The 24,719-nt window shown below is 41.6% G+C and overlaps 2 protein-coding genes across 4 annotated transcripts in view; one reads left to right on the forward strand and one right to left on the reverse strand.

Annotated features, from left to right (window-relative positions):
* Positions 1–5,243: 5,243 nt before the first annotated feature.
* LOC137648881 (zinc finger protein 665-like) lies at positions 5,244–18,429 on the reverse strand. The gene is made up of 2 exons (XM_068382055.1): positions 18,275–18,429; positions 5,244–8,085 (listed from the first exon to the last, which is right to left on the reverse strand). Exon 2 carries the CDS (start codon positions 7,769–7,771, stop codon positions 5,486–5,488), a length of 2,286 nt encoding a protein of 761 aa, XP_068238156.1. The 5' UTR covers positions 7,772–8,085; positions 18,275–18,429; the 3' UTR covers positions 5,244–5,485.
* Positions 18,430–19,797: 1,368 nt separating this feature from the next.
* Positions 19,798–24,719, forward strand: part of LOC137648884 (mitochondrial outer membrane protein SLC25A46-like) — a 137,218-nt gene continuing 132,296 nt past the window's right edge. For all 3 annotated transcript variants that reach the window (XM_068382060.1, XM_068382061.1, XM_068382062.1), the window contains exon 1: positions 19,798–19,954. The gene's annotated coding sequence lies outside the window, so the exon portion shown is untranslated. The remainder of the gene's footprint in view (positions 19,955–24,719) is intronic.

Below are 24,719 nucleotides of genomic sequence, written 5' to 3' on the forward strand. Positions count from 1 at the left end.
TAGTAATTGCGAAAACAGAATTACAATGTAACAGAAAAATCTAATGAAAGATAAATAATTCAGTGGCTGGAAAGAGACAAAACACTAGATCACTCTAGAAACGTTTACCTTCTTCCCCTAAAGAGACTAGGGAGAAGAGCAAAAACGATAACAACGTTACTCGCTTGAATGAAACGTTTATCCTCCTCTTTCTCCCTCCGTCTCTATCTCTCTCTCTCTCTCTCTCTCTCTCTTGACTTAGAACCTGAGAGAAGAGCCCAATCATATATATCGTTAAAACATATTATTGTTAAAGGAAAAAACTGAAATATTTCCCAAAATGAAAAGTTCCTTTATTAGGATTAAAACCATTAAGTTAAGAAAGAATGAACAAAACGCTAGACACGGTTACTCTTACTGCAACGTGAAACCGTGAAAATTCTTTCTCTATCGTAACGATAGAGCGCAAGTTGAACGTTCTGAACGTCAACAACTGCAGAGACAAAACAAAACGTTAGTTCAACTTTGAAAACAGTACGAGACTATCAAAGAAATTCTTTCAAAGACATTAAAATAGCATAATATGTTAACAGGTAAAACCAAAATGACGGGCTCAATGTTAATTAACTTCGGTACCAAGAAAAAGACCGCCTACTATTAGGAAGGTCGAAAATAAACAAATATAAAAATTAATTTTAATAAGTTTATAATAAAAGGAAGTTAATCGAAGAGGCCTATAAGAGGCGGAGAGATATAAAATAAATCTATAACTTTTGTTAAGCAAAATTAAGAAAGAGAGTCTATACTCTCTTAGACACCAACACTTCCGTCTAAGGGAAGGGTCGGCCATTTAAAGGTGAAAGAGAGTTCATACTCTCTTCGTCACCATAATTAATCAAATTAATTCCAAAAGCTAACTAAGCTAATATAGAAGTTTCCAGTAAAGCGACAGCCGAAATCAAAGAGAAATACTTCACCAAAGTCGTGAAAATACTCCAAGAACATAAGCGTATCCCAGAACGTCTTGCCGGAAGCACGACAGAGGAATAATTGAGGAGGTGTCAACAAGAAGTACTTGAGTACCTGGCCACAGGTGGCGCTGGTAAGTACACCCCCTTCTAGTATTGTGATAGCTGGCGTATCCCTCCATAGAATTCTGTCGGGCAACGGAGTTGACAGCTACATGATTATCGGGTAAGTTTAATATTGAAAACTGAATGATATAAGCCCAGGGGCTGCAACAGGGAAAATAGCTCTGCGAGGAAAGGAAACGTGGGAAAATAAAGTATTTTAAGAACAGTAATATTAAAATAAATATATTCTTTATAAACTATAAAAACTTTACAAAACAAGAGGAAGAGAAACAAGATCGAATAGCATACCAGAGTGTACCCTCAAGCAAGAGAACTCTAACCCAAGACAGTGGAAGACAAAGGCAGTCTCTCTTACTTCATAAACTTATTTTGACATTTGCATTCCTCCCAGTTCCCTGATTAGCATATCGCTAAAGCAATATATTTCAGAAATGAGATTGCGAGAGGTGATGTGGTGGTCTCGGTTTATTGGGGGCATATCTCCACCATGAGTATCAACTGCTTCAGGTAATGCCATAGCCTCTGTACCATGGTCTTCCACTGTCTTGGGTTAGAGTTCTCTTGCTTGAGGGTACACTTGGGCACACTATTCTATCTAATTTCTCTTCTTCTTGTTTTGTTAAAGTTTTAATAGTTTATATAGGAAATATTTATTCTAATGTTGCTGTTCTTAAGATATTTTATTATTCCGTGCTTCCTTTCCTCGCTGGGTTATTTTCCCTGTTGGGGCCCCTGGGCTTATAGCGTCTTGCTTTTCCAACTAGGGTTGTAGCTTAGCAAGTAATAATAATAATAATTGGTCCATCAGCTCTTGACGAGGCATACAGCCATATATTGTTTGTGAGAGTTGTGTTGACTCAGCATTATCCTAAATATTTATTCTGTATTTCTTCAGGTTATGAAATTTCACGAGTAGAAGAACGCTCTAAAATTGTAATACTTGGGTGATTGATGATGTCAAAATTAGTACATTATGCCTTTGTATGATGAACGTAGAGAGCAGAGGTCCCCTTTTTGTTTTTGTTTCATTTGTTGATGTCGGCTACCCCCCCAAAATTGGGGAAGTGCCTTGGTATATGTATGTATGTATGAGGAATGTTGTATTGAAATAATTATTGTCAAATACTCAGCCCCAGAATTTTGTATTTTGTTTGAGAAGCCCGATTTGATTTATGAAATTTCTTATTATTAGTTTTAAAACTGTAAACAGCCAAAACTGATTTCTGTTAGAAATGTTTATAAAGCACTTGAAGTAAAATGTGTATGTTGATTATTACTATGTTTTTCAATAGATACCCATTCATATGTGACTATAATTCACCAATTTTTAATGAAGCAAAAGAGACAGGTGTGGTTGTTTTAATGGTACAATCTTGGACACGGAAGCTCGAGAACCTCTGGTTACAGCAGCATTCCAAGAAGCATCGAATCCTCTTTGCATCGATTTCAAGTTTGTGAAATCCCAGAATCTAATGCCATATCTCTTGACCCATTCATCCCGTGTAGATGAATTTCTGTTTTAAGGTTATGCTGACCTAGATTACAGTGTTTATATATCCTATTAAATTGCACTTAATATTTAAAGGTTTAAAGGCCGCTCATGAAGGGCAGAGGCAAAGGACAGTGACGTTGCCCTATCAAGCAGGACAATCCCAAGCTAGGACCAAAGAGGGGCAGGCAATGGCTACTGATGACTCAGCAGGTAGACCTATAGGCTCCCCCAAATGCCCCCATCCTTAGCTCACAAGGATGGTGAGGTTGTAGCGACCAAAGGAACTAACGAGTTTGAGCGGGGCACGAACCCCAGTCGGGCGATCACCAGTGAGGGACGTTACCACAAGGGCCACCACAATACTGTACCTTGTTTAGGTACTGGGTGGTACATTACATTACAAAATAATTTGTTCCTACACGGATACAAATCTACCTTCCTGTAAAAGAAGTATCGCAAATTTTAAGTAATTTGTATTTTTCCTAACAGTACTTACCTCGAACTACTTTCTTAGGAAGATCTGGGATCTCCTCATTTACCGACCAAGAATTTTGCGTAGTTCCCCCTCTCTCCGTTACCTTGTCGGGGGACGCTCCGGGGCGGAAGGATACTCGCCCTGGGGCAACCCGGGGTCAGCGCGTGAGGCTGCGCTGTTAGATCGTCAGTAAGCGTCTGGTCGCGGCATAGATAACATCTCGCCGCTCTCACTTATCCCGTCCGATCACCTTGTGTACCACTAGAAGTACACGTTTTCAGTGTAGCTGGAACTCTGCTGTTAAGATTTATAATGAGGTGTCGGTAGTTGCTGGCGGGTGTAAGGGAAGCCCTGCCCCGCCAGCACTCTTGAGTAATTACTGTTTTCAGCAGATGGATAATACAGAAGTACTCCCCGTGCTCTCGAGTGGCTGTGTTAATTTCTGCTTCTTTATTCACAAGAGATGTTATTAAGGGTTTTGCAGTTTCCTGATAAATGTAGCTGACTGACAGTTTCTATTTACCTGCCAATATACACTTTTTGTTACTGTTTTGATAGCATTTGACAGTTTATTTTTTTCGCAAGTGTAGACTAGTGACGATGTACTTTCTAACTGAGGAATAAATCGTTACACCGACGATAGAAGGAGAATTTCTCTGCCACATCCTCATTTCTTGGCGCTGACAGCGTATCTATGCTTTCATTGTTCTTAGAGAACACTGCTGGTTGTAATGAGAAAGGACTCTAGCCTACTCTTTCCATTTTCTGAACAAAAAGTACTTTTAGACCAGTGGATAGAAGTTAATCCTATGGTTTTCTCTCCTGTGAAAGAGGTAGTCTTGTCCAATCCTTCACCTAGGACAAAGGAAAAGATGCAGGATCTCGGAACAAGCGATGAAGGCTCTTCCCTTTATCTTGCACCTGCAGGACAGGCTAAAACCAAAGGTTTGACTGCTGGTCCCTTCGAACATCCTAGGTCCTTAGAGCTAACAGCCCAATGGATCAGGGAGTCCTTTGAAGCAGTCTATGAATCCACCGCTGCCTGCATGTGATTCCAGAAACAGAGCCGTGGCACCCTACACCAACGAGTTCCGTAACACCGACATTGTCTCTTGGCTAACCTGTTTTCCAAAGCAAGAAACTACAGCGTCCTACCTCTTCAAAACCCAGTTGGCCCACAGGTTAGCTGTCTCGTGATCCAGGAAAGTGATGACCTTCCCCCCAGGACAGCGCAAGGCTCTTGTACTTCTCCAAGGCCTCTGGGGTAGACAACCCCAACACCTTTGGGAAGTACATCACTTGGTTGAGCCAGGACACAGCATGGCAAGAGGCCAAGGATGAAGTCTCCATTGCTGCCAATAAGGATGTACATTTCAGCCTTGTCACTCCAGTGGGAACCTCCCCCCTCAAAGCAGAAACTGATGGGTCTTCCTGCAGAAATGCAGACATGGCATTCTCTGGCATATAAAACACCTCCTCTGACCCCAACACCTTGCCCACCGGAACAGAGGAAACAGAACCAGACTTCCCTCCTTAATTCAAACTCGTCATCAGCAGTCGGCACAGTCACAACAGCAGTTTCTTCAACTTCCGCAGAAGAGCAGCGACACACGTGGTCCCCATCACACTAGCAAAACCTGAAAAAAGACGCTGATGTCAATCCGCGCCCTCCTGACCTACGTCAGTTACCCGGAAGCAGCGGTAGCAGCCTTCGCCGTTGCCCATTCAGATCCCGACGAAGACCTAGAGAGCTTCTTCCCCTTCAGAGCATACGCCTGCCACTGCACCGGAGGCCTATGAACAGACATGCTCCTGACACAAAGCCATGAAGTGGTTGCAGCACCCACCCTAACCCTGGCAGACATGAATTTACTGTTTCTATTCCATCATCAACAACACAAGCAAAAGAAAAAGAATCAACAGCTAAAAGAGAGGTAATCAGATACGTGCAAACAGCACATCAGTCAAAGCATAACTGAATAGACCGATTCCAGCTTGCACCAAAGTGATCTCCCTAATGAAAGGACGAGGGTTTGTACGTTAGCGTAGGAACAATAGCCAAGTAAGAACAGTTTTCATTACACAGTAACTTGAAATAATCCATAAATGTAAATAGTATGTTTTTACTTATGTACTGTACAGTATAGATTTATAAGAACCCATTATCTCTTAAGTATTTTTATCTATTAGGTTTATTTATAATAAGATAAAACTTCAAGGTTAGATACCACTCGATATGTACAAAGCATAAAAATTATATATATTTCTCCAAAATAGACCAACAAATACTAATCTTAAAGACACTGCCCCGTGAATGCTCATACATAAAATACTGTAATGTAAGTACAAATGACATATAATTCCAAATATCAATAGCACATAGCATAAATTGCCCACCAAAATTGAATTCAGTACCTTTATTGCTGTGCTGTATTAACTTTACCCCTAAAATTCAATTGGATCAATTTCAAGAACGAGTTCATCCTTGAGGCAGTCCAAATCTTCAGATGGGCTGGAGCATTCAAAACATTCAATAGATTGCACACCTTCTTCAAAAGAACTCTTCAGTCCTTTAACTTCTTTCTTTTTCTCGGCCCGCTGAACTCCAACGTTCTCCATTGTAGAGGATTTCAACTTGGCACACTTGATAATTGGAGACGGTCCATCCATTCTATCCGAACAGAATTTCAGATGAGTTTTATATTTGGACATTGTAACAAACACCCGATTACAGGCAGTGCATACATAGACTTGCTCTGCAGCATGTCGTTCATTGTGTACCTTCAAACTACTTTTCTTGGAAAATCTTTTTCCACACGTAGCACACACGTGAGGTTTCTGGCCATCGTGAAGAAGTTCGTGTACCTTTGCCTGAGACTGGCGAAGGAACGGCCTCTTGCAAATGCTGCATTCGTACTGCTCTTTCCTGTGCAACTTCTGGTGAATCTTGAGAGCTGATTCGGCTCGGAATGTTTGGCTGCAGTCGCGGCATTTGAAGGGCCTTTCTCCAGTGTGAGTTCTCATGTGAAGAGTTAACCTTGTCTTCTCAAAGCAATTTCTTCCACAGACTGAACACACATACTTCTTGCCGATAGAATTTAAAGTTTCCGAGTCTAACTGCTGCAGTTCCTCCTTCGAATGAACTTCTCCAGCATAGTGGGATAATAAGGACTTCTTCTGACTGAACTTTTTCCCACAGAGCTCACAAGAAAACGCTTTTTCAATGTCGTGTAATCTCAGGTGGTTTTTCAGAGTCCAGGAAGTGACAAAAGTCTTTGAACAAACAGAACATTTATAAGGCGTTTCTCCAGTGTGTTTCCTGAAATGAATCCTAAGAGACTTTTTGGTGACGAACCTTTTGCCGCAGTCACCGCAGCGGTAATTCTTTGCAACACTGTGACTGCTTAGGTGTTCTCTTAAATTAGTTTTGGATACGAATTTCTTCCCACACTGAGGGCAAGGAATATCTCTCTGACCTGCATGAATTTTCAAATGAGTCTCCATGTAACACTTGACGTACATATTGCCGCACACGTAACACTGCACTTTTTTATCGCTCTTTTTGTCCACGGCTTTTCCCTCATGGACATTTGCAATGTGTCTTTTCAGACAGATTTCATTCAACTGCTTAACTCCACATAATGTGCATTTTCGCTCGCCCGTGTGTGTCAGTATGTGAGTCTCTAATCCGTACTTTGTTGTTAATTCCCTCCCACAAATGTTACATTTCCATTTTTCTTTATTATGCTTATGAAACTTTAAGTGATTTTTAAACTTATACAATGCATTGAAGGCAGAACCACAATCTTCACACCGGTAAGTCTTTTCCCCCCTGTGAACCAGCTTGTGCTGACTTAGCTCGCTTCGTTTAAATCCCTGGCCACACTCCTTACACCTTACCACCTTACTTTCGTTGTGCTTTTTATTCACGTGCAGTCTGAGTATTCTCTTATTTTTGAAACTCATTTTACACATCAGACATTTCTGCTCCCCAGCGTGGACTAATTCGTGCTTTCTCAAACTTTGCTTCGAGGTAAATACCTTGTTGCATACTTCACAAATGATTCTCAAGTCGTGGAATTTCTCATGAAGCTTACGACTGAGGCACGAGACGTAAAATTTCTCACACTTTCTGCACTGGTGTGTCATCGTCTCACGGTGCATTCTCAGCGAGTTTTCTGATGAGAATGTATCTTTGCAAAGTGAACAAACAAAGAGACCACTCCTATTAGAAAATTTACCTGAACTCATATTGCAATCAGTCCTGTCCTCCACTACCACAGATTCTTCAGGATTTTCCACAGTATAAAATGGTAAATTGTCCCCTTTACATTCTGTTCTATTCTCCTCTAAACCTACAGCTACATTTTTATTACCACAAGAAATGTCTTCACTTATTTTGTTGTGAACAAGAGAGGTAGTAGCTATTACACTTAAGCTATCGCTGTCATCCGAGTCGCCAAACATAACTTCATTTTGATGGTTTTTTATGTGGTTTATAAAATGACACTTCATTCCAAAAACTCTTCCACACACAGGGCAATCATATGGGACGGCTGGAGCGTGCTTCAGTAAGTGTGTCTTTAGGAAAGCCTTGAGAGTGAAGCTTCTTCCACAAATGTGACAAGCATGTGGCTTGCCTTCGTCTCCTCTTTCGCAATCGAGAACATTGAGGATCTTTTGGAAAGTATTTCTTTTTCCAATTTGATGGATGCCCTCCTCCTCATTCATCTTGATCGCTATGTCTTGTCATGAGAATGAGGAATCGTATAGTTTTTCTGTAATTGGTATTTGTCCTTTCAAGCCTCGCATACTTTTTCTATTCTATCTGTTTGCCAAGGCACTTCCCCCAATTATGGGGGGTAGCTGACATCAAACAAGGAACAAAAGAGGACCCTTCCTCTCTTTGCTCCCCCCAGCCTGATGAGGGATTCAGCCGAGTTTGGCTGGTACTGCTAAGGTGGCATACATTTTGCCGGTAGATATCATTTTCAGAAATGCTTAACTGCTGCACTCTTGAATTATAACCCTTGTACTCTTGAAATCTGAAAATATGATCATCATATTAATTAACATATAGTAAATAAACAGTATCATTTATTGGCAAATGTCTAATGAAGCAAGATAAATTAATTTCAAAGACCCTGGGAAAATTTCTCATTGAAATTTATTGGATAGATTTTCCTCATATATTGAGAGCTCATTTATTTTCACGGTTATATATTATTTTTGTCTAATGATATAAACTAAATTGTAAAAATATAAATGAAGTTATCAGTAAAAAAATAAAATATTTTAATGCTTCCATACACACAATCTCTTGTTTTGAACAAGTCTTATATATTTTTTTTTTACTATAGAGGTGAGTATACAATCCAAAATGAAACAAAGCAGTATCTCCCGTCCTGGAAATACTTCAAGTTTTGAAGTCTTGGTTATTGGAATATGAAAGATTACTTTATCGTTGAGATTCAGTGGCTATACTGACATATCCAGTTGAATATAATGAAATTTCACATTACTTTAATAATGAAGCACAAGTTTTTACTTTTTATGGTGAAACAAGATTCAGTTACCATTATTATTTTCATTACTTGCTAAGCTACAACCCTAGTTGGAAAAGCAAGATGCTATAAGCCCAACAGAAAAAATAGCCCAGTGTGGAAAGGAAACGAGGAAAAATAAAATATCTTAAGAACAGTAACATTAAAATGTTATTTTGATTATAAAATAAATTTTTGAATATACTTACCCGGTGATTATATAGCTGCAACTCTGTTGCTCGACAGACAACTCTACGGAAAAAACTCGCCAGCGATCGCTACACAGGTTGCGGGTGTGCCCAACAGCGCCATCTGTCGACCAGATACCCAGCTCTCAATGTAAACAAAGACTCAATTTTCTCCTCGTCCCACTGCGTCTCTATTGGGGAGGAAGGGAGGGTCATTTAATTTATAATCACCGGGTAAGTATATTCAAAAATTTATTTTATAATCAAAATAACATTTTTCAATATTTAACTTAGCCGGTGATTATATAGCTGATTCACACCCAGGATGGTGGGTAGAGACCAGTAATATATGTTTACACTTTTATGAGCTAAGAGTTTTTTATTTCATTTTAGAAGTTATCAAAATAACAAAAACAAAATAAATAGGTACCTGGTAAGGAAGTCGACTTGAACAATTACTCTGCCTTTTAAGTACGTCTTCCTTACGGAGCCTCGCGATCCTCTTAGGATGCTGATCGACCCCTAGGATCTGAAGTATCAAGGGTTGCAACCCATACAACAGGACCTCATCAAACCCCTAATCTAGGCGCTCTCAAGAAATGACTTTGACCACCCGCCAAATCAACCAGGATGCGAAAGGCTTCTTAGCCTTCCGGACAACCCATAAAAAAACATTTCAAGAGACAGATTAAAAGGATAAGGAATTAGGGAATTGTAGTGGTTGAGCCCTCACCCACTACTGCACTCGCTGCTACGAATGGTCCCAGTGTGTAGCAGTTCTTGTAAAGAGACTGGACATCTTTCAAGTAAAATGACGCGAACACTGACTTGCTTCTCCAATAGGTTGCGTCCATTATACTTTGCAGAGATATATTTTGCTTAAAGGCCACGGAAGTTGTTACAGCTCTAACTTCGTGCGTCTTCACCTTAAGCAAAGTTCGGTCTTCCTCACTCAGATGTGAATGAGCTTCTCGTATTAACAATCTGATAAAGTCTGACCAAGCATTCTTTGACATAGGCAAGGATGGTTTCTTAACTGAACACCATAAAGCTTCAGATTGGCCTTGTAAAGGTTTAGTACGCTTTAAATAGAATTTAAGAGCTCTAACAGGGCATAAGACTCTTTCTAGTTCATTGCCTACGATCTCCGATAAGCTGGGGATATCGAAAGATCTAGGCCAAGGCCGAGAAGGCAGCTCATTTTTGGCTAGAAAACCAAGTTGCAGCGAACAAGTGGCTTTTACTGACGAAAATCCGATGTTCTTGCTGGAGGCATGAATCTCACTGACTCTTTTAGCCGAGGCTAAGCATACCAGGAAAAGAGTCTTAAGAGTGAGATCTTTCAGGGAGGCTGATTGTAACGGCTCCAACCTGTCTGACATGAAGAATCTTAGTACCACGTCTAAATTCCATCCAGGGGTAGCCAAACGACGCTCCTTGGTGGTCTCAAAAGACTTAAGGAGGTCTTGCAGATCTTTATGTTTGGAAAGATCTAAGCCTCTATGCTGGAAGACCGATGCCAACATGCTTCTGTAGCCCTTGATAGTGGGAGCTGAAAGGGATCGTCCTTTTCTCAGGTATAAGAGAAAAACAGCTATTTGAGCTACAGAGGTACTGGTCGAGGATACAGAAACTGACTTGCACCAGTCTCGGAAGACTTCCCACTTCGATTGGTAGACTCTAATGGAAGACGCTCTCCTTGCTCTAGCAATCGCACTGGCTGCTTCCTTCGAAAAGCCTCTAGCTCTCGAGAGTCTTTCGATAGTCTGAAGGCAGTCAGACGAAGAGCGTGGAGGCTTTGGAGTACCTTCTTTACGTGTGGCTGATGTAGAAGGTCTACCCTTAGAGGAAGACTACTGGGAACGTCTACTAACCATCGAAGTATCTCGGTGAACCATTCTCTCGCGGGCCAGAGGGAAGCAACTAACGTCAACCTTGTCCCTTCGTGAGAGGCGAACTTCTGCAGTACCTTGTTGACAATCTTGAACGGTGGGAATGCGTAGAGATCCAGATGTGACCAATCTAGGAGGAAAGCATCTATATGTATTGCTGCTGGGTCCGGGACTGGAGAGCAATAGATTGGAAGCCTCTTGGTCAGCGAGGTTGCAAAGAGATCTATGGATGGTTTTACCCCAAGTGGCCCAAAGTCTCTTGCACACATCCTTGTGGAGGGTCCATTCGGTTGGAATTACTTGCCCTTTCCGACTGAGACAATCTGCTATGACGTTCAAGTCGCCTTGGATGAACCTCGTTACTAGGGAGATGTCTTGACCTTTTGACCAGATGAGCAGGTCCCTTGCGATCTCGTACAACGTCAGTGAGTGGGTACCTTCTTGTTTGGAGATGTACGCCAAGGCCGTGGTGATGTCCGAGTTAACTTCCACCACTTTGCCTCGAAGGAGAGACTTGAAGCTTTTCAAGGCCAGATGTACTGCCAACAGCTCCTTGCAGTTGATATGCATGCTCCTCTGACTCGAGTTCCACAGTCCTGAGCATTCCCGACCGTCTAGTGTCGCGCCCCAGCCCACGTCCGATGCGTCCGAGAAGAGAACGTGGTTGGGAGTCTGAACAGCCAGGGGAAGACCCTCTCTTAGGTTGATATTGTCCTTCCACCAAGTCAGACAAGACTTTATCTTTTCGGAAACCGGGATCGAGACCGCTTCTAGCGTCTTGTCCTTTTTCCAGTGAAAAGCTAGATGGTATTGAAGAGGACGGAGGTGTAGTCTTCCTAGTGACACAAATTGTTCCACGGATGACAGCGTCCCTACCAGACTCATCCACAGCCTGACTGAGCAGCGTTCCTTCTTCAGCATCTTCTGGATGGATAGCAGGGCTTGATCTATTCTGGGGGCTGATCGTCTTGTTGTTCAGCAACGTCCTCATCAGAGGGTTTCTCATCCGAAAACTGATGAGGAAACGGCAACGGAGTGGGCAACGTCTGGCTCGCTGAGTCCGGTCGCACTGGTGCATGCGTGACGGAGCCGGACGCAACATCATGGAACTGCTGCACAGTCTGTGAACTGTCAACAACCATGGGTGCGCGAGGAAGCACAGCGTCAACCCGAGACTGTCTAGACCGTCTGGGTTGTGCAGTCAACACCCTACCGGGTTGCTGAGGTTGACGCACTGCGTCAAAACAAGTCACCTCTGCTGGTTGTTGAACGTCCTGAACGTCAACAACCACCTCCGAGCGTCGCTTAACGTCAACGTGCGGGTGGCAACCCACACTGGGTCGCATCGGTGGAGGAACCACCTCAACTGGCAGACGCGAGTAGGTTACCTCAGCGTCAACAGGGCGCACAACCGACCGGTTGGAAGGTTGTTGGCCAGAAGGTTCGGTAGCAACCTTCTCCGCATTAAAGTCCTCTATCAAGGACGCAAGCTTGGACTGCATGTCTTGCAGCAAAGCCCATTTAGGGTCTACGGGAGCAGGTGCGGCAACAGACGGGGTTAGCGACTGAGGCGGTACCGCTTACCATCCCTGAAAGCCTTGTTATGCATGACATAATTGTACAGCAAAACTTCAAAGGCTCGAAAACAGCTGTGAAGTTGACCTGTAAAAAACTTGGAGCGTCTCCTGGCCAGGCGCCAGGGAGAGTCTACGAGAATTGAGAAGTCTATCTGGGCAGAGGCATGAACTCCCAAGCCGAGAACTTCTCTCGTGTCATATCAGACTCTCGCTCTATAAACCAGTTTAAAAGAAGGGAAAGCAAAGGCTGTATCCCCCAAACTCCTCCTGGTGAAAAACCAGTCGCCTAGCCAACGTAAAGCTCTCTAGGAGAGCGAGAGAGCACTAGCTTAAAAACAACGGCTTCGAAGTAGCTAGGCCTAGTGTAAGCTCTGACGTTTAGGCGAACGAGGAGCAGCAGTTACAAAAAGATCCGGACAAAGATCCTTAAAAAAATCATCATGATTTAATTAAAGTCCATAGGGGGCTAAGCAGCTTTAGGCTCCTCTCCATCTGACAGAGTCCTCAAGGGAATATCAGTAGGAGGGGGAACAGCAACTTCCTCATCTACAGGAACCTTGTCCGATAAAAGCTGAGTCTCAAGCAAGGGAGAGACCTACCGTGGTGGCAATGCTTTACAAGCAGAGTCCACACTCACTGGTGCATTAGTAGCGGACCAGAACGCAACGTCATGTAACTGCTTGACAGTCTGTGAACTGTCAACAACTGAACTGTCAACCACAACACGTGCGTGAGGACGCACAGCGTCCACTCGAGACTGCTTTGACTGCCTAGACTGAGCAGTCAAAACAACTCTAGAATGCGGAGGTTGACGCACAGCGTCAAAACAAGTCAACTCCGATTGTTAATGAACGTCTTGAACGTCAACAGGAGCATCAGCAAGTGGCCTAACGTCCAAATGCGGCTGAAAAACCACACGAGACCGCATCGAGTGTGGTTCTAAACAACCTGACTGACGTGACTAAGCTACGCCAACGTCAACAGTAAGCACAAAGGAACGTTAGGTTGGCTGAAAGCCAGGATATCGATGAGATAAACGGCTAGACTCAACGGACTAATCAGCAGAATAGTCTTCCATAAGGGAGGCAACCATATACTGCATGTCTTGCCATACAACCCATTAAGGATCAACGGAAATGGTTGTGGTAAGAGACGAGGGTAACGTCTGTGACCGCAACACTTTGCCAACAAAAAAGACTCTCGGAGTCTGTGTTACGCTTTTGTTAGGCGGCGAGCAGTTATCCGATGACTGCATAGGGTCAGAGCTGTCCTAATGGTTGTAACCAGGACGCTGGACCTGTCCTGAAAGGACTGACTTTCGCTTAAGGGCTTCGAAACCTTGTGACAGGTTTCTTATGCGAAAAGCCTTCGGATGACGAGGAGAAACAACGTCTCTCTCGTCTTATGGTAGGGGAGATCTTGGTAAGATACACCCGATACCATAGAGGGAAAACGTCTGTTCGTTGATCAAGGCCTCTCGAACCCATAAGTCGTTTGACATTACTTCTCCCCTGGGCTTGGGAGCATGCAAGAGGTCCCGGACTAGGTGAACGACAGGCACGAACAGACGATCCCTCGGACGCAACACTGTAACACTTTGCGCATATCACTTTATCACTTCGATTTTCTGTTTTGCACTTATTTCACTGAAATCGAAACTTTTACTGATTTCTACCTGAAACACGCAATTCTATCCTTCATTAAAAGGTAGTAATTGCGAAATCAGTCGTATAATGCAAGCTCATTAATACCAGCAAAAAACAGAAAACATATTTTAAGATAAAAAAAAAATCAGTGGCTGGGAAAGAGACTAAACACTAGTTCATATAAACTACGTTTTCAATCTCTCACCGCACATAGCCTGGGGACGAGAATAAAAAACTAAAAACGTTTTATCCTTCCTCCCCGTACAGAGACTAGGGACGAGAGTAGCTCGAGAACAACGTTACCCGCTTGAACGGAACGTTTTCTCTCCTCTCTCTCCCTCCGTCTCTATCTCTCTCTCTCTTTCTCTCTTGATTTCGCACCTAAGAGAAGAGCCCAATTATATTTCGTCAAAAAAACATGTTATTTGACTAAAGGAAAAAACTGAAAGGTTTTTCAAATAAAAAGTTCCTTTAAAATAGAATTTAAAACATTTAAGCTAAGAAAGAATGAACAAAACGTCAGAATCAATTTACTCTTACTGCAAAGTGAAACCGTGATACACTCTCTCTCTATCGTAACGATAGAACGCATGTTGAACGTCCTGAACGGCAACAACTGCGTAGCATCAATAAACTAAACGTTAGTTCATCTTTGAAAACAGTACGAAGACTATCAAAGAAATTCTTTCATAAAATATTACATTTAAAAAGTTTTAAATCCTTAGCTCTTTAAAAGCTAATTACGATATAAAGGGCTCAACGTTGATTAACTTCGGTTTCCAAGTTAGGACCGCCTACTCTCAGGAAAGGTCGCATATAAACAAAACATTAAAATTTATTTTTATATGTTTATAATAAATGGAAAGTTAATCGAAGAGGCCTAATAAAGGCGGAGAGATATAAAATATATAGAGGAAAATCTATGAATAATTTATAACGTGATAAGATAATTACTAAAAGCCTAAACACACTTCCGTCTAAGGGAAGGGTCGGCCATTTAAAAGTGAAAGAAAGTCCATACTCTCTTTGTCACCATAATTAAATCTATCCAAAACGAGTTCAAGATTTAAGATGAAGATAAAACACCTGCATTGCGAAAGCTCAAAACTAGAATATAGTACTTCACCAAATAGATGTGAAAAACTCCAGTTTAGCAACAGCGAGTAAAGTACGTCTTGTCGACACCTCGACAGAGAGAAAATTGAGTCTTTGTTTACATTGAGAGCTGGGTATCTGGTCGACAGATGGCGCTGTTGGGCACACCAGCAACCTGTGTAGCGATCGCTGGCGAGTTTTTTCCGTAGAGTTGTCTGTCGAGCAACAGAGTTGCAGCTATATAATCACCGGCTAAGTTAAATATTGAAAAATAAATATTTCTTGAATAACCTATTAAAACTTTAACAAAAACAAGAGAAAGAGAAATAAGATAGAATAGTATGCCCGAGTGTACCCTCAGGCAAGAGAACTCTAACCCAAGACAGTGTAAGACCATGGTACAGAGGCTATGGCACTACCCAAGACTAGAGAACAATGGTTTGATTTAGGATAGATTGGGTACCAGCCCTAGGATAGGTTAGGTTATGATGTACCCCTGTGCTTCACACTCTATCTGATTGATAATATGATGCGCTTAGTCAGGTAGATTGGGGTGTCAATATTCCTCAATAGGTTAGCACCTAGGGCCAGTAATAGATAGATTTGAGGGAGACATCATTCTTTAATTCATTCAAAACTTGTAAAAATACACCAAAAACGCATCATTTCTCTGATGGAGTTGTTGGCTACTTCTGCAATCTTACCCCAATTCCTTCCAGATAATGTAAAGACTTCCGAGGTGTATGTATGATAGCTGCCACCCATATGTATGATGACGACTGACTAAGAATACAGCAGTGTAAGGGGGTGGTCGCAGGGGGACGTTAGCCCCCCGTTAGGTAAGTAGGTAAGGACATGGCTTGTAGGTTAGGATAGGAGGGGGAAGTTTAGTTTAGTTGGTGTCCATACTTTATGCTCGCTGGAGGAACCGGCCGCTGATATACAAAGGCTCCAGACTTCCTAATAACTGTCTACGTTCCACGCTGACAAGTGCTCTCCCACTGGTAAGAATAACTAAGCTTTTGCCGGTGTGACGGTCTGAACGATCCCCTGATCTCAGAATTCTCCTTGACATTGTATAATGGTTCTTTTCCGCCATTAGCTCGCTTCGCTCGCATGAAAATAAAACATCAAGCTCGTATGTACTGGCAAGCAGTAATGTTGAGCTGCGCACGCTAACATTACAGGAAAATAAAACATCAACCTCGTATGCACTGGCAAACGGTAATGTTCGCGCATGCGCAGATTAGCAAGGAGAAATCTGAGACCGGGGATCGTTCAGACCATCACACCGGCAAGTGATTACTCTGGCGACTTCAGTAACCCCTTATGGCCTGGCACTGAGGCCGCACTGCAGTGGATAATTTTGGGTAATATCATTTAGGACTTTTGACAGATAACACAAGCTACTTAGCAACCCGCCCTTGCTTAAGGGGATCGGCCGCCTAAAATACCGAAAAAATATGAAACATATTCGATTTTCTGAAAAAAATTCTATGGCTTCGTAGAGCATTCAAGAATGTGTGCACGAAGTATTATGCTAAAATTCGCCTTACTTTTCTAGTTATGGCCTGAAATGTAACAATAACTTTATACACAGAAAACACCAGTAGCGCAAATTATTTAGTCTGGTATAGTTTTTGTGATATATGTTACAAAAACTTCCTTTGAAATGAAATATATAATGTCAATAATATCCTAATTGGCACCTTTCTGGTTATAACTAGACAAGACAAAACACCCATCATGAGTCATGAGGCTCAGTTGCCTATAAATCCTCACGTAATAAGGTCGCATTTTTTCATGCTCGCTAGCCTTGACTGAACTCTCTTTTTTTTCTGCGGTGTTTTTAGTTTTTCACCATGCCTAAAAGGCGCAAGAGTTCACTTCATGCTTCTAGAATGCGGAAACGCCAATTTGATATAGCCATCGAAGAAGTAGAACAGAGAATTCAAGAAACTAATGCCATAGAGGGGAATGAAGCGACAACGAGAGAGAGAGAGGGGCCGCGCAGCAAATGGCGCACGCTAACATCACTGCTGGCCAGAGACCAACCACATCCACCCCTAATCGTCTCTCTATTCGTTCATCACTGCTAAAGGGCAAATATATTTTAGAAGAAGAATGCAGTGGATCGGAGGCTGATATTATCAACGATAGTGAAAATAAAATGATAATACTAAGTGAAGCAAGACTTGAAAAATTACTTGAATCACAAATACCGAATTGTAGATGCAAAGTAATTCCGAGAATCCATTTGGCAAGGGATGGATTTGAGACACTAATAAAAAAGATATGTCCTAAATGCAGAGGGAAAATTATTTCAGAACCTGCAAAATGCCCACCGATTTCTACAGAAGGAAGGAAGGCTCCAATTTACAAAACCAAATTTATAATATGTCTTAGGCACAAAGATAATCAATTGATTAATATTTCTATTCATAATACTTTTGCATTAAAGCAATAGACATTAAAAATAAGATTTGAAATATAGTTAATACTAAAAAAAAAAAAAAAACATAAAATTAATGGTAACACAGTCTTTTACTTTTTTTTTATGTACCTAAAACTTTGAAGGCCCGTTTCTCAAAACATAAGTTTTTCACCTTCAAAATGTATCTCCTCCCTTAGTATTGGACCAATCTTAATGTAATTTCATATATAATATGGGGAAACATGGTAGATTAAAAAAAAGCCGGGGATTTTTGATATTTTGAGTTTCTGATTTTTGGCAAATTTTTTCCTGTAATTTTTCCGGGAAAATTTAATAAAAAAAAAATTCATATCTTGAAAAATAATTGAAAAATAAAAAATCCCCGGCTTTAAATCGAAGGTCCATATGTGTTTTATACATGGTTCAAATCTCATCCCTTAAAACCAAAAATCAAAGGAGGAGATGCATTTTGAAAATGGCCATTTTTGGCCGAAAAAAGCTCTGTCGTCACAAAACCTAAGGTCACTGAACAAAAAAAAATTCCCCAAAAGTTCCACACAATAACCTTTAACAAACCCCCTATATATTAACAACCTGTCGTTAAAAAAGTCGGAAACCGGCCGATCCCCTTAAGCAAATCTATCCAAGAAATCGTTTGAAGTAGACAAGGCCAAGACATAGGGGACGAACTAGCCTAAGCTGCTATATCCTTAGCCATATTATAACAGCCTTAGCTTAAATTAGGACATCATTCCTCTAACATACCCTAAGTTACACATATTCACCAATGTCGATATTAAGTTTACCTCATACTTGTCTAACAAATGCTTGCAATTATCAGTTTAATACTATATATTACCTTCCAACCTCACAGCATTACTTATTTTTGAGCTCCAAAATTTATCTCTGACATATTTAGCTGTCCTTCAGTTAGTTCATTTCCCAACTATTTGTCACAAAAAAAGTGACAAAATTAATATTTTTGTAAATAACTTTTTAATTGACACTTGGAAGTAGTAGTAAACAACGCTAGTTGGATATGTAACAGCTCTAATTTAGTTGTTCTTGCCATTAGCAAAAGTATCTTATTTTAATTGAGTTGTTTATCAATATTTCCTTATCTTTTTATTGTATTAGCAATTTTATCTATTATCAATAATTTCTTAATTTACAGTCTGTAGCCTATTCAAATTATTACTTTCAAGAATCTAATAATTAAAAAACTAGTTTATTTGAGGATACCTAGACATTCTTTTCAATGATATATATCCATTGTTATATCAGTCATTTAAGAGGCTTTTCTTTACAAATTCTGCTAAATGTATCAACATTATCCTTGCAACCACCCCTTTCATTTTCCGTTTGATTATATATTATTTTTTATTTTATTTCAAATAGTTTCTTTCATTTTCGTACTCACCTATCTTAAATCTTCAACAATCTTCGTTTTACCTTCATTTCTATTTTTACCATAATTCCTTTGCTTTTCAGCTCGTTTATTACACATTATTTTTCTTTCTTTTTTTTGGCCACTCTATTATTATTATTATTATTATTATTAATTGCTAAGCTACAACCCTAGTTGGAAAAGCAAGATGCTATAAGCCCAGGGGCTCCAACAGGGAAAATAGCTCAGTGAGGAATGGAAACAAGGAAAAAATAAATATTTCAAGAATATTAAAATGAATATCTCCTATGTAAACTATAAAAACTTTAACAAAACATGAGGAAGAGAAATTAGATAGAATTGTGTGCCTGAGTAACTTTACCCTCAAGCAAGAGAACTCTAACCCAGGATAGTGGAAGACCATGGTACAGAGGCTATGGCACTCCCCAATAGATTCTCGTATTAATGTTGCTCCGAATGATGTCCCATTATATAAAACTTTTGCCGTAGTTTCTACCAAATGTGGACGACAAATTGCATCATGGGTTTAAAAGAAATGTTTAATGAGATACCCATTCGTACAACATGAGGGTTCAATTTTGTTGAATATTTCTCTCAAGGTCAAAGAAAAATTTAATGCTCACAATTTGATTCCCACTACATTTGTTATGCAGAGTTAAACCCCAAATAAAAGACGTTTCCAGGTTTATATTATATATATTTCTCAATAAAGTATAATCGTGTAATAATTGACGTTCTCTGTAATCATAGAGATATTACGTTAAAGGTGATAATTCTACCAACACGCGCATTAATAGTGATGTTTACAATATAATTCTGACAAAATATTTCTCATACAGGCTTAAACTATAAATTAGAAGAGTATTACAGGTTTTTATTTAAATCATAAATTATCTAATATATTTCTCACTAAATCATAATAACGTAATTATTGTATTTGTTTGGAATCATAAAGAGATAATACTTAAAAGATGAAAACGCCACCCAACGGCATGTGATTAAGCGTACGAATTCTCCTCATCAGCTGATTTGCAATGTTTACATTGTCGTCTGCATTTGCGTGTCACGCCATCATCACAAAACGCAATTGACTTTCGGCACAGTTTAAGATCACACTTAATACAAATCCAGGTAAGTTAGCGAATGAATCACTTCTTTATACTTTTTCAAAATTGTACGAACTTGGGCTGTACGAATTGCACGAGTTTAGGGTAAGACCGGGGATACTGTACTAGGCTACTCCAAGGTAGGGTAGCCTTAGTTTACATTGCCATAAGAACCACAAAATGATTTTAACCAGTGTAAATCAGTGTTTGTAGACTAGAATCTTATTTAAACCCTATTATCATGACTTACTAATAACCACGAATGTAAGGCTACCAGAAAACTTTAAATCAATTGATAACCAAGGTAATCACATTTTCTTTTCAGCCTACCACTCAAAATTTTAAGCGTTTGTATATCAGCGGTCAGTTCTTCCTGCATGCATAGAAGATAGGAATTTTCTTCTCATTTTCTAGACCGTTTTCCTGCAAAACCTCTACACAAAAACACAACCTAACAACCTACAAGCCGTGTCCTTACCTACTTGACTAACGGGGGGTGTTGACGGCCCCCTGCAACCCCACCTACTCTGCCGGGACCCTTTGTATATCAGCGGACAGTTCCTCACATATTGATTTAAAGTGGACACCAACTATCCTAAATTTTCCCCCCTAACCTACAAGCCGTGTCCTTACCTACTTAACAAGTGGGGGGGTGTAACGCCCCTCTGTGACCCCCCCTTACACTGTCGTATTCTAAGTTAGACATAATAATACAAACAGGTGGCCGCTAATACCGCTATCATACATACACCCCCTAAATTTTCCCAAGTTTTGTTTGATCTGCATCCATACAACGGATAGTACCTCAGCCATGGGCCACAGCTCCTTCCTTCCCACTAGATCATAGTATTATTAGCTAACTGGTTTACTTACAGATTTTACATTAGTACCCCCTGACTTTCTGTGATGTATTTGTTATATAGAAACTAAACAAGTGTGAATGTGTTTGTAGGGACAGGTGTAAACATCTTATTATTTGTTAAATTGATTTTCTTTATGGAGAAGTTGTTTATTTTGGCCAGAAATATTATAATGTAAAGTTAGTTTTACGATTTACAAAATAAGATATAGTGTTACCATGTCAGTAGTGAAGCCGGTTGGGAAGGAAACACAAGAGTTGAGACTTAGTCTTAGGGTAAGCTAAGAATACGGCAGCCTGAGTGTGGTCACAAAGGGGTGTAGCCCCCGTTTGATAAGTAGGTTGTGATGGCCTATGTGGTAATATCCCTGACTGGTGAATACTAGACTGGGGTTTCAGTCCCGTCAAACTTATTAGTTCCTTTGGTCGCTACAACCTCACCATCGTTGTGAGCTAAGGAATGGGGGGTTTGGGGGAGCCTATAGGTCAATCTTCTGAGTCACTAGCAGCCATTGCCTGGTCCTCCTTGGTCCTAGCTTAGGTGGAGAGGGGGCTCGAGCGGTGATATGTATGTGTGGACAGTCTCTTGGTCCTAGCTTAGGTGGAGAGGGGGCTCGAGCGGTGATCATATGTATGTGTGGACAGTCTCTAGGTCATTGTTCTGCTCGATAGGGCAATGTCACTGTCCCTTGCCTTTGCCATTCATGGACGGCCTTTAAACCTTTAAGTATGTGGGTCTAGGGTTAGGTTAGGTTTTGCTCTTGTGTTTGTTTCCCTTTTAAAAGGCTCCAACTTATACAATAGTGCATTAAACAGCTTCAAGGTTATTATTCATTGTATTTTGCTGTGTTTCAAATGGTTTTAATAATGATTTCTAGAGAAAATCCATAGTGTTCAAGTTTTGATGGGTTGACTGCCATAACTGGAAAACTATGAGTTTGCCCCAATAATGTTTAAAACACCTTGAAATATACCGTATATCAGTCTAAGTATATATTTAAATAAACTTATTTAAATTTTCCTGTGTTCACCAGTCATCATAAAAAAAAAGTAATTAATTTAATCAAAACCCAGTAATGATGATAAAACACAACCTAACATAGGACAGCGCTTCCTGGTGCATAGAAAACACAAAACAGGATTTTCAATCCTATAGCCGTGGTCATCGTACTAAGAATACTTACTTAGTTGAGTGTATTTACCTGTATGTTGTTATGCCAAAATACTGTCTCGCTAATTATCTATTGGTCTTTGTTCCGCCATAGCTGTATCTTGCTTCGCTCACTATTTAATATTATTTCATTGTTCCTATGTTCTGACAAGCAAAACATGTTTGTTCCAACACGAATACTTACCTCAAACTACTTTCTTAGGAGTTACCTGTAATCTCCTCTCTACCGACCAGAGTTTTGTGTAGGATACCCTAAAACCCGTTTTCTATGGAGGGCTATCTCGGGCGTAAGAGAACGTGCCCCGAGGGTAGCTTTTGCGCTCGGTCGAGGTCCGCGTGGGTCGTGACCGTCAGTAAGTTCTCTGGTCGCGACGTGTCAACACGTCGCTCTCGTTCTCTCTCGCCCCTTTATGTGCGCCACGTGTTTACCGCGTGGTAACTTGTGCTCATCCCTTGTGTTCCTGTGTGTTCACTACCCTTCCTTGTGCTTCCCAAGTGTATTCCTTTGATTCCCTGCGTTCCTGTGTCTCGTGTTTGTGCGTTATGGAGCAGATCCGCCGTTGTCCTGGGCCTAGAGCCGGAAAATCGTGTGGAGCGTTCCTCTCCAAACCTGAAGTGGACCCTCACTCCCAATTGCTCTTCCTGTAGGGGCAAAGTTTGTTCGTCGTCGGATACGTGCCTCGAGTGTGTTGGTTGGAGTGATATTCAGTGGGTGCGTTACGGCACGAAAAAGAGGAAAGCGTCGAAGCGTTCACCCAGGAAAGCAAGTTTGTTCCGTAACCGAAATACAAACCACGCTATTTACAAAGGGTTATTACTTTTAGCGTAGCTGAAATGGCGAGCCATTAGAATTTAACGAGGGTGTATTACCCCCCGCGCTAGTTAGCGGGGGGGTAGGGGAGTGGTAGCTAGCTACCCCTCCTCCCCCTCACACACACGTGAATACTCACTTTCACTTTTGGCTCGGACTGTGACAGACGTCTCTGTCTTGGTCCTCGCTTGGCAGCCATTGTTTGTTTTGTCTTTACTTAATCGCTTACTTTTCTTTTACTCAATATATATGTAAACATGTTTTCATGTTTGTATATATATTTGAGTATAGAAATAAGTAAGTTTCCTTTTCAGATGTGTGTGTGTAGTGTACGATATCTACGTGGAGGCCTCGGCAGTTAGGCCACCACGGCGTATTTTATGGGTGGCGATCGAGTTTGACTTATGTCTTTCTCTCTCTCTCTCTCTCTTGAGGTCGTTCACCTTTTTACTACGTGTTACTACGCCCTTGTAGCCTAGCTTCCTTTCCGTGTGGGGGGTTGCTACGCGTATGTTTGTATCAATTAGTTATGAATCTAATTGTAGTTGTTTTTTTTCAGCTTGTAGAACGATTCCTTTCGGGGTTTTCGTTCTTTCTTTAGTGTTCATTCATTTTTAATTACATAATTACATAGTTACATAATTATAATTGTTATAATTCTGTTTTGGTTACAGCTCTCCTTCCGCGAGTGTAAGTGGTTGTGAGGGCACGTGCCTGTTGTGTAATTCTTGTTCCTTTCCCTCGGGATTCCTCTTCGGAGCCTTCCCGGGGGAATGAATGTGTACTAATATTATTTGTTTTTTTTTTTTTACAGTTACCGATCTAGTTCGTTTCTGTAATATAGCAACGGTGTGAGCTGTCTGGTTGAGTCCTGGGGATTCGGCTGTTGCTGCCTCCCCCCTTGTATTTTCGTCAGGGGCGTGTCTCCTTCTACTGGTAGTACTCCCGTGTCGACGGACAGCTCTCCAGTTCATTTTAGAACAGTCAGGAGGCTTGCCTCCTTGGGCGGATAACTTTCCTTCCGAGGGAAGTTTTTCCTGTCCAGGCTTGAGTTTTTCCCCTTTTGGGGGGTTCTTCTCTTGCCTTTTTTTTTTTTTCGTGTGACTATGCTCTTGGTGCTGAGCGGTCGCACCTGCAGTTTCGCTCAAGGGGCTGGGCAACTGCAGGAGCTCCTCTTCGGAGGATTGCTCCTTTTAGGTCACTGGCTGACCAGTCTCTTCCTCGAAGTGTTTCTCTTTCGTTCGCGAGAGAGTACACTCATAGAGACTCCTCTTCGGAGGTTTCTTCTGTTGCTGTTGGCCTCCCTCGCCGTAAGGCCCTCCGTCCGCCTCGTCGTAAGGGCCTCTCATCTCCCTATAAGGGTGCTTGAGGCGCCCTTTTGGATCTCCGTTTGCAGCCTACACTCCTTTTTTCTCGATCTTCCGCCTTGGTGCAGATGGACAGCAGTCTGATCTCGTCTTCCGACGGGCAACGGTCTTCCCGACGGACAACGGTCTGCCCGACGGACAGCGGTCTTCCGACGGACATCAGTCTCCCGGCGGACAACGATTCCTTCGGGGCAAAGGGTTGCCCCCACGGGGGTTCTTCCCTTGCGTGTCAGGGTTTCCCTGCGCGCCCTTCTGCTCATCAGCGCTCTCCTGTTCGTCAGCACTTTCAAGATGATCTTCCCTGCGGTTCCTGTTACGTGCCCTGTGCGCCACACGTTCGCCCTCGCGATCTAGAACTTCGGTTCAGGTCGGGGTCAAGGACTTCTTCTTTGCGCAGGCTTCCACGCGTAGCCTTCTGCTCGTCAGCGATCATCAGCTCGCCAGCGATCATCAGCTCGCCAGCGATCATCAGCTCGTCAGCGATCATCAGCTCGTCAGCGATCTCCGGATCGCCCACGTGTGTTACAGCTGGCACGCCAACGTTCTCCAACACTTCTGAAGGAACATGGTTCGCCAGCTACT

Source organism: Palaemon carinicauda, chromosome 10 (assembly GCF_036898095.1).
Source record: "Palaemon carinicauda isolate YSFRI2023 chromosome 10, ASM3689809v2, whole genome shotgun sequence".
NCBI classification, from domain to species: Eukaryota; Metazoa; Arthropoda; class Malacostraca; order Decapoda; family Palaemonidae; genus Palaemon; species Palaemon carinicauda.

Coding starts and splice junctions, on each gene's coding strand:
- LOC137648881 (XM_068382055.1), bottom strand. CDS start 7,771: ATGAATGAGGAGGAGGGCATCCATCAAATTGGAAAAAGAAATACTTTC.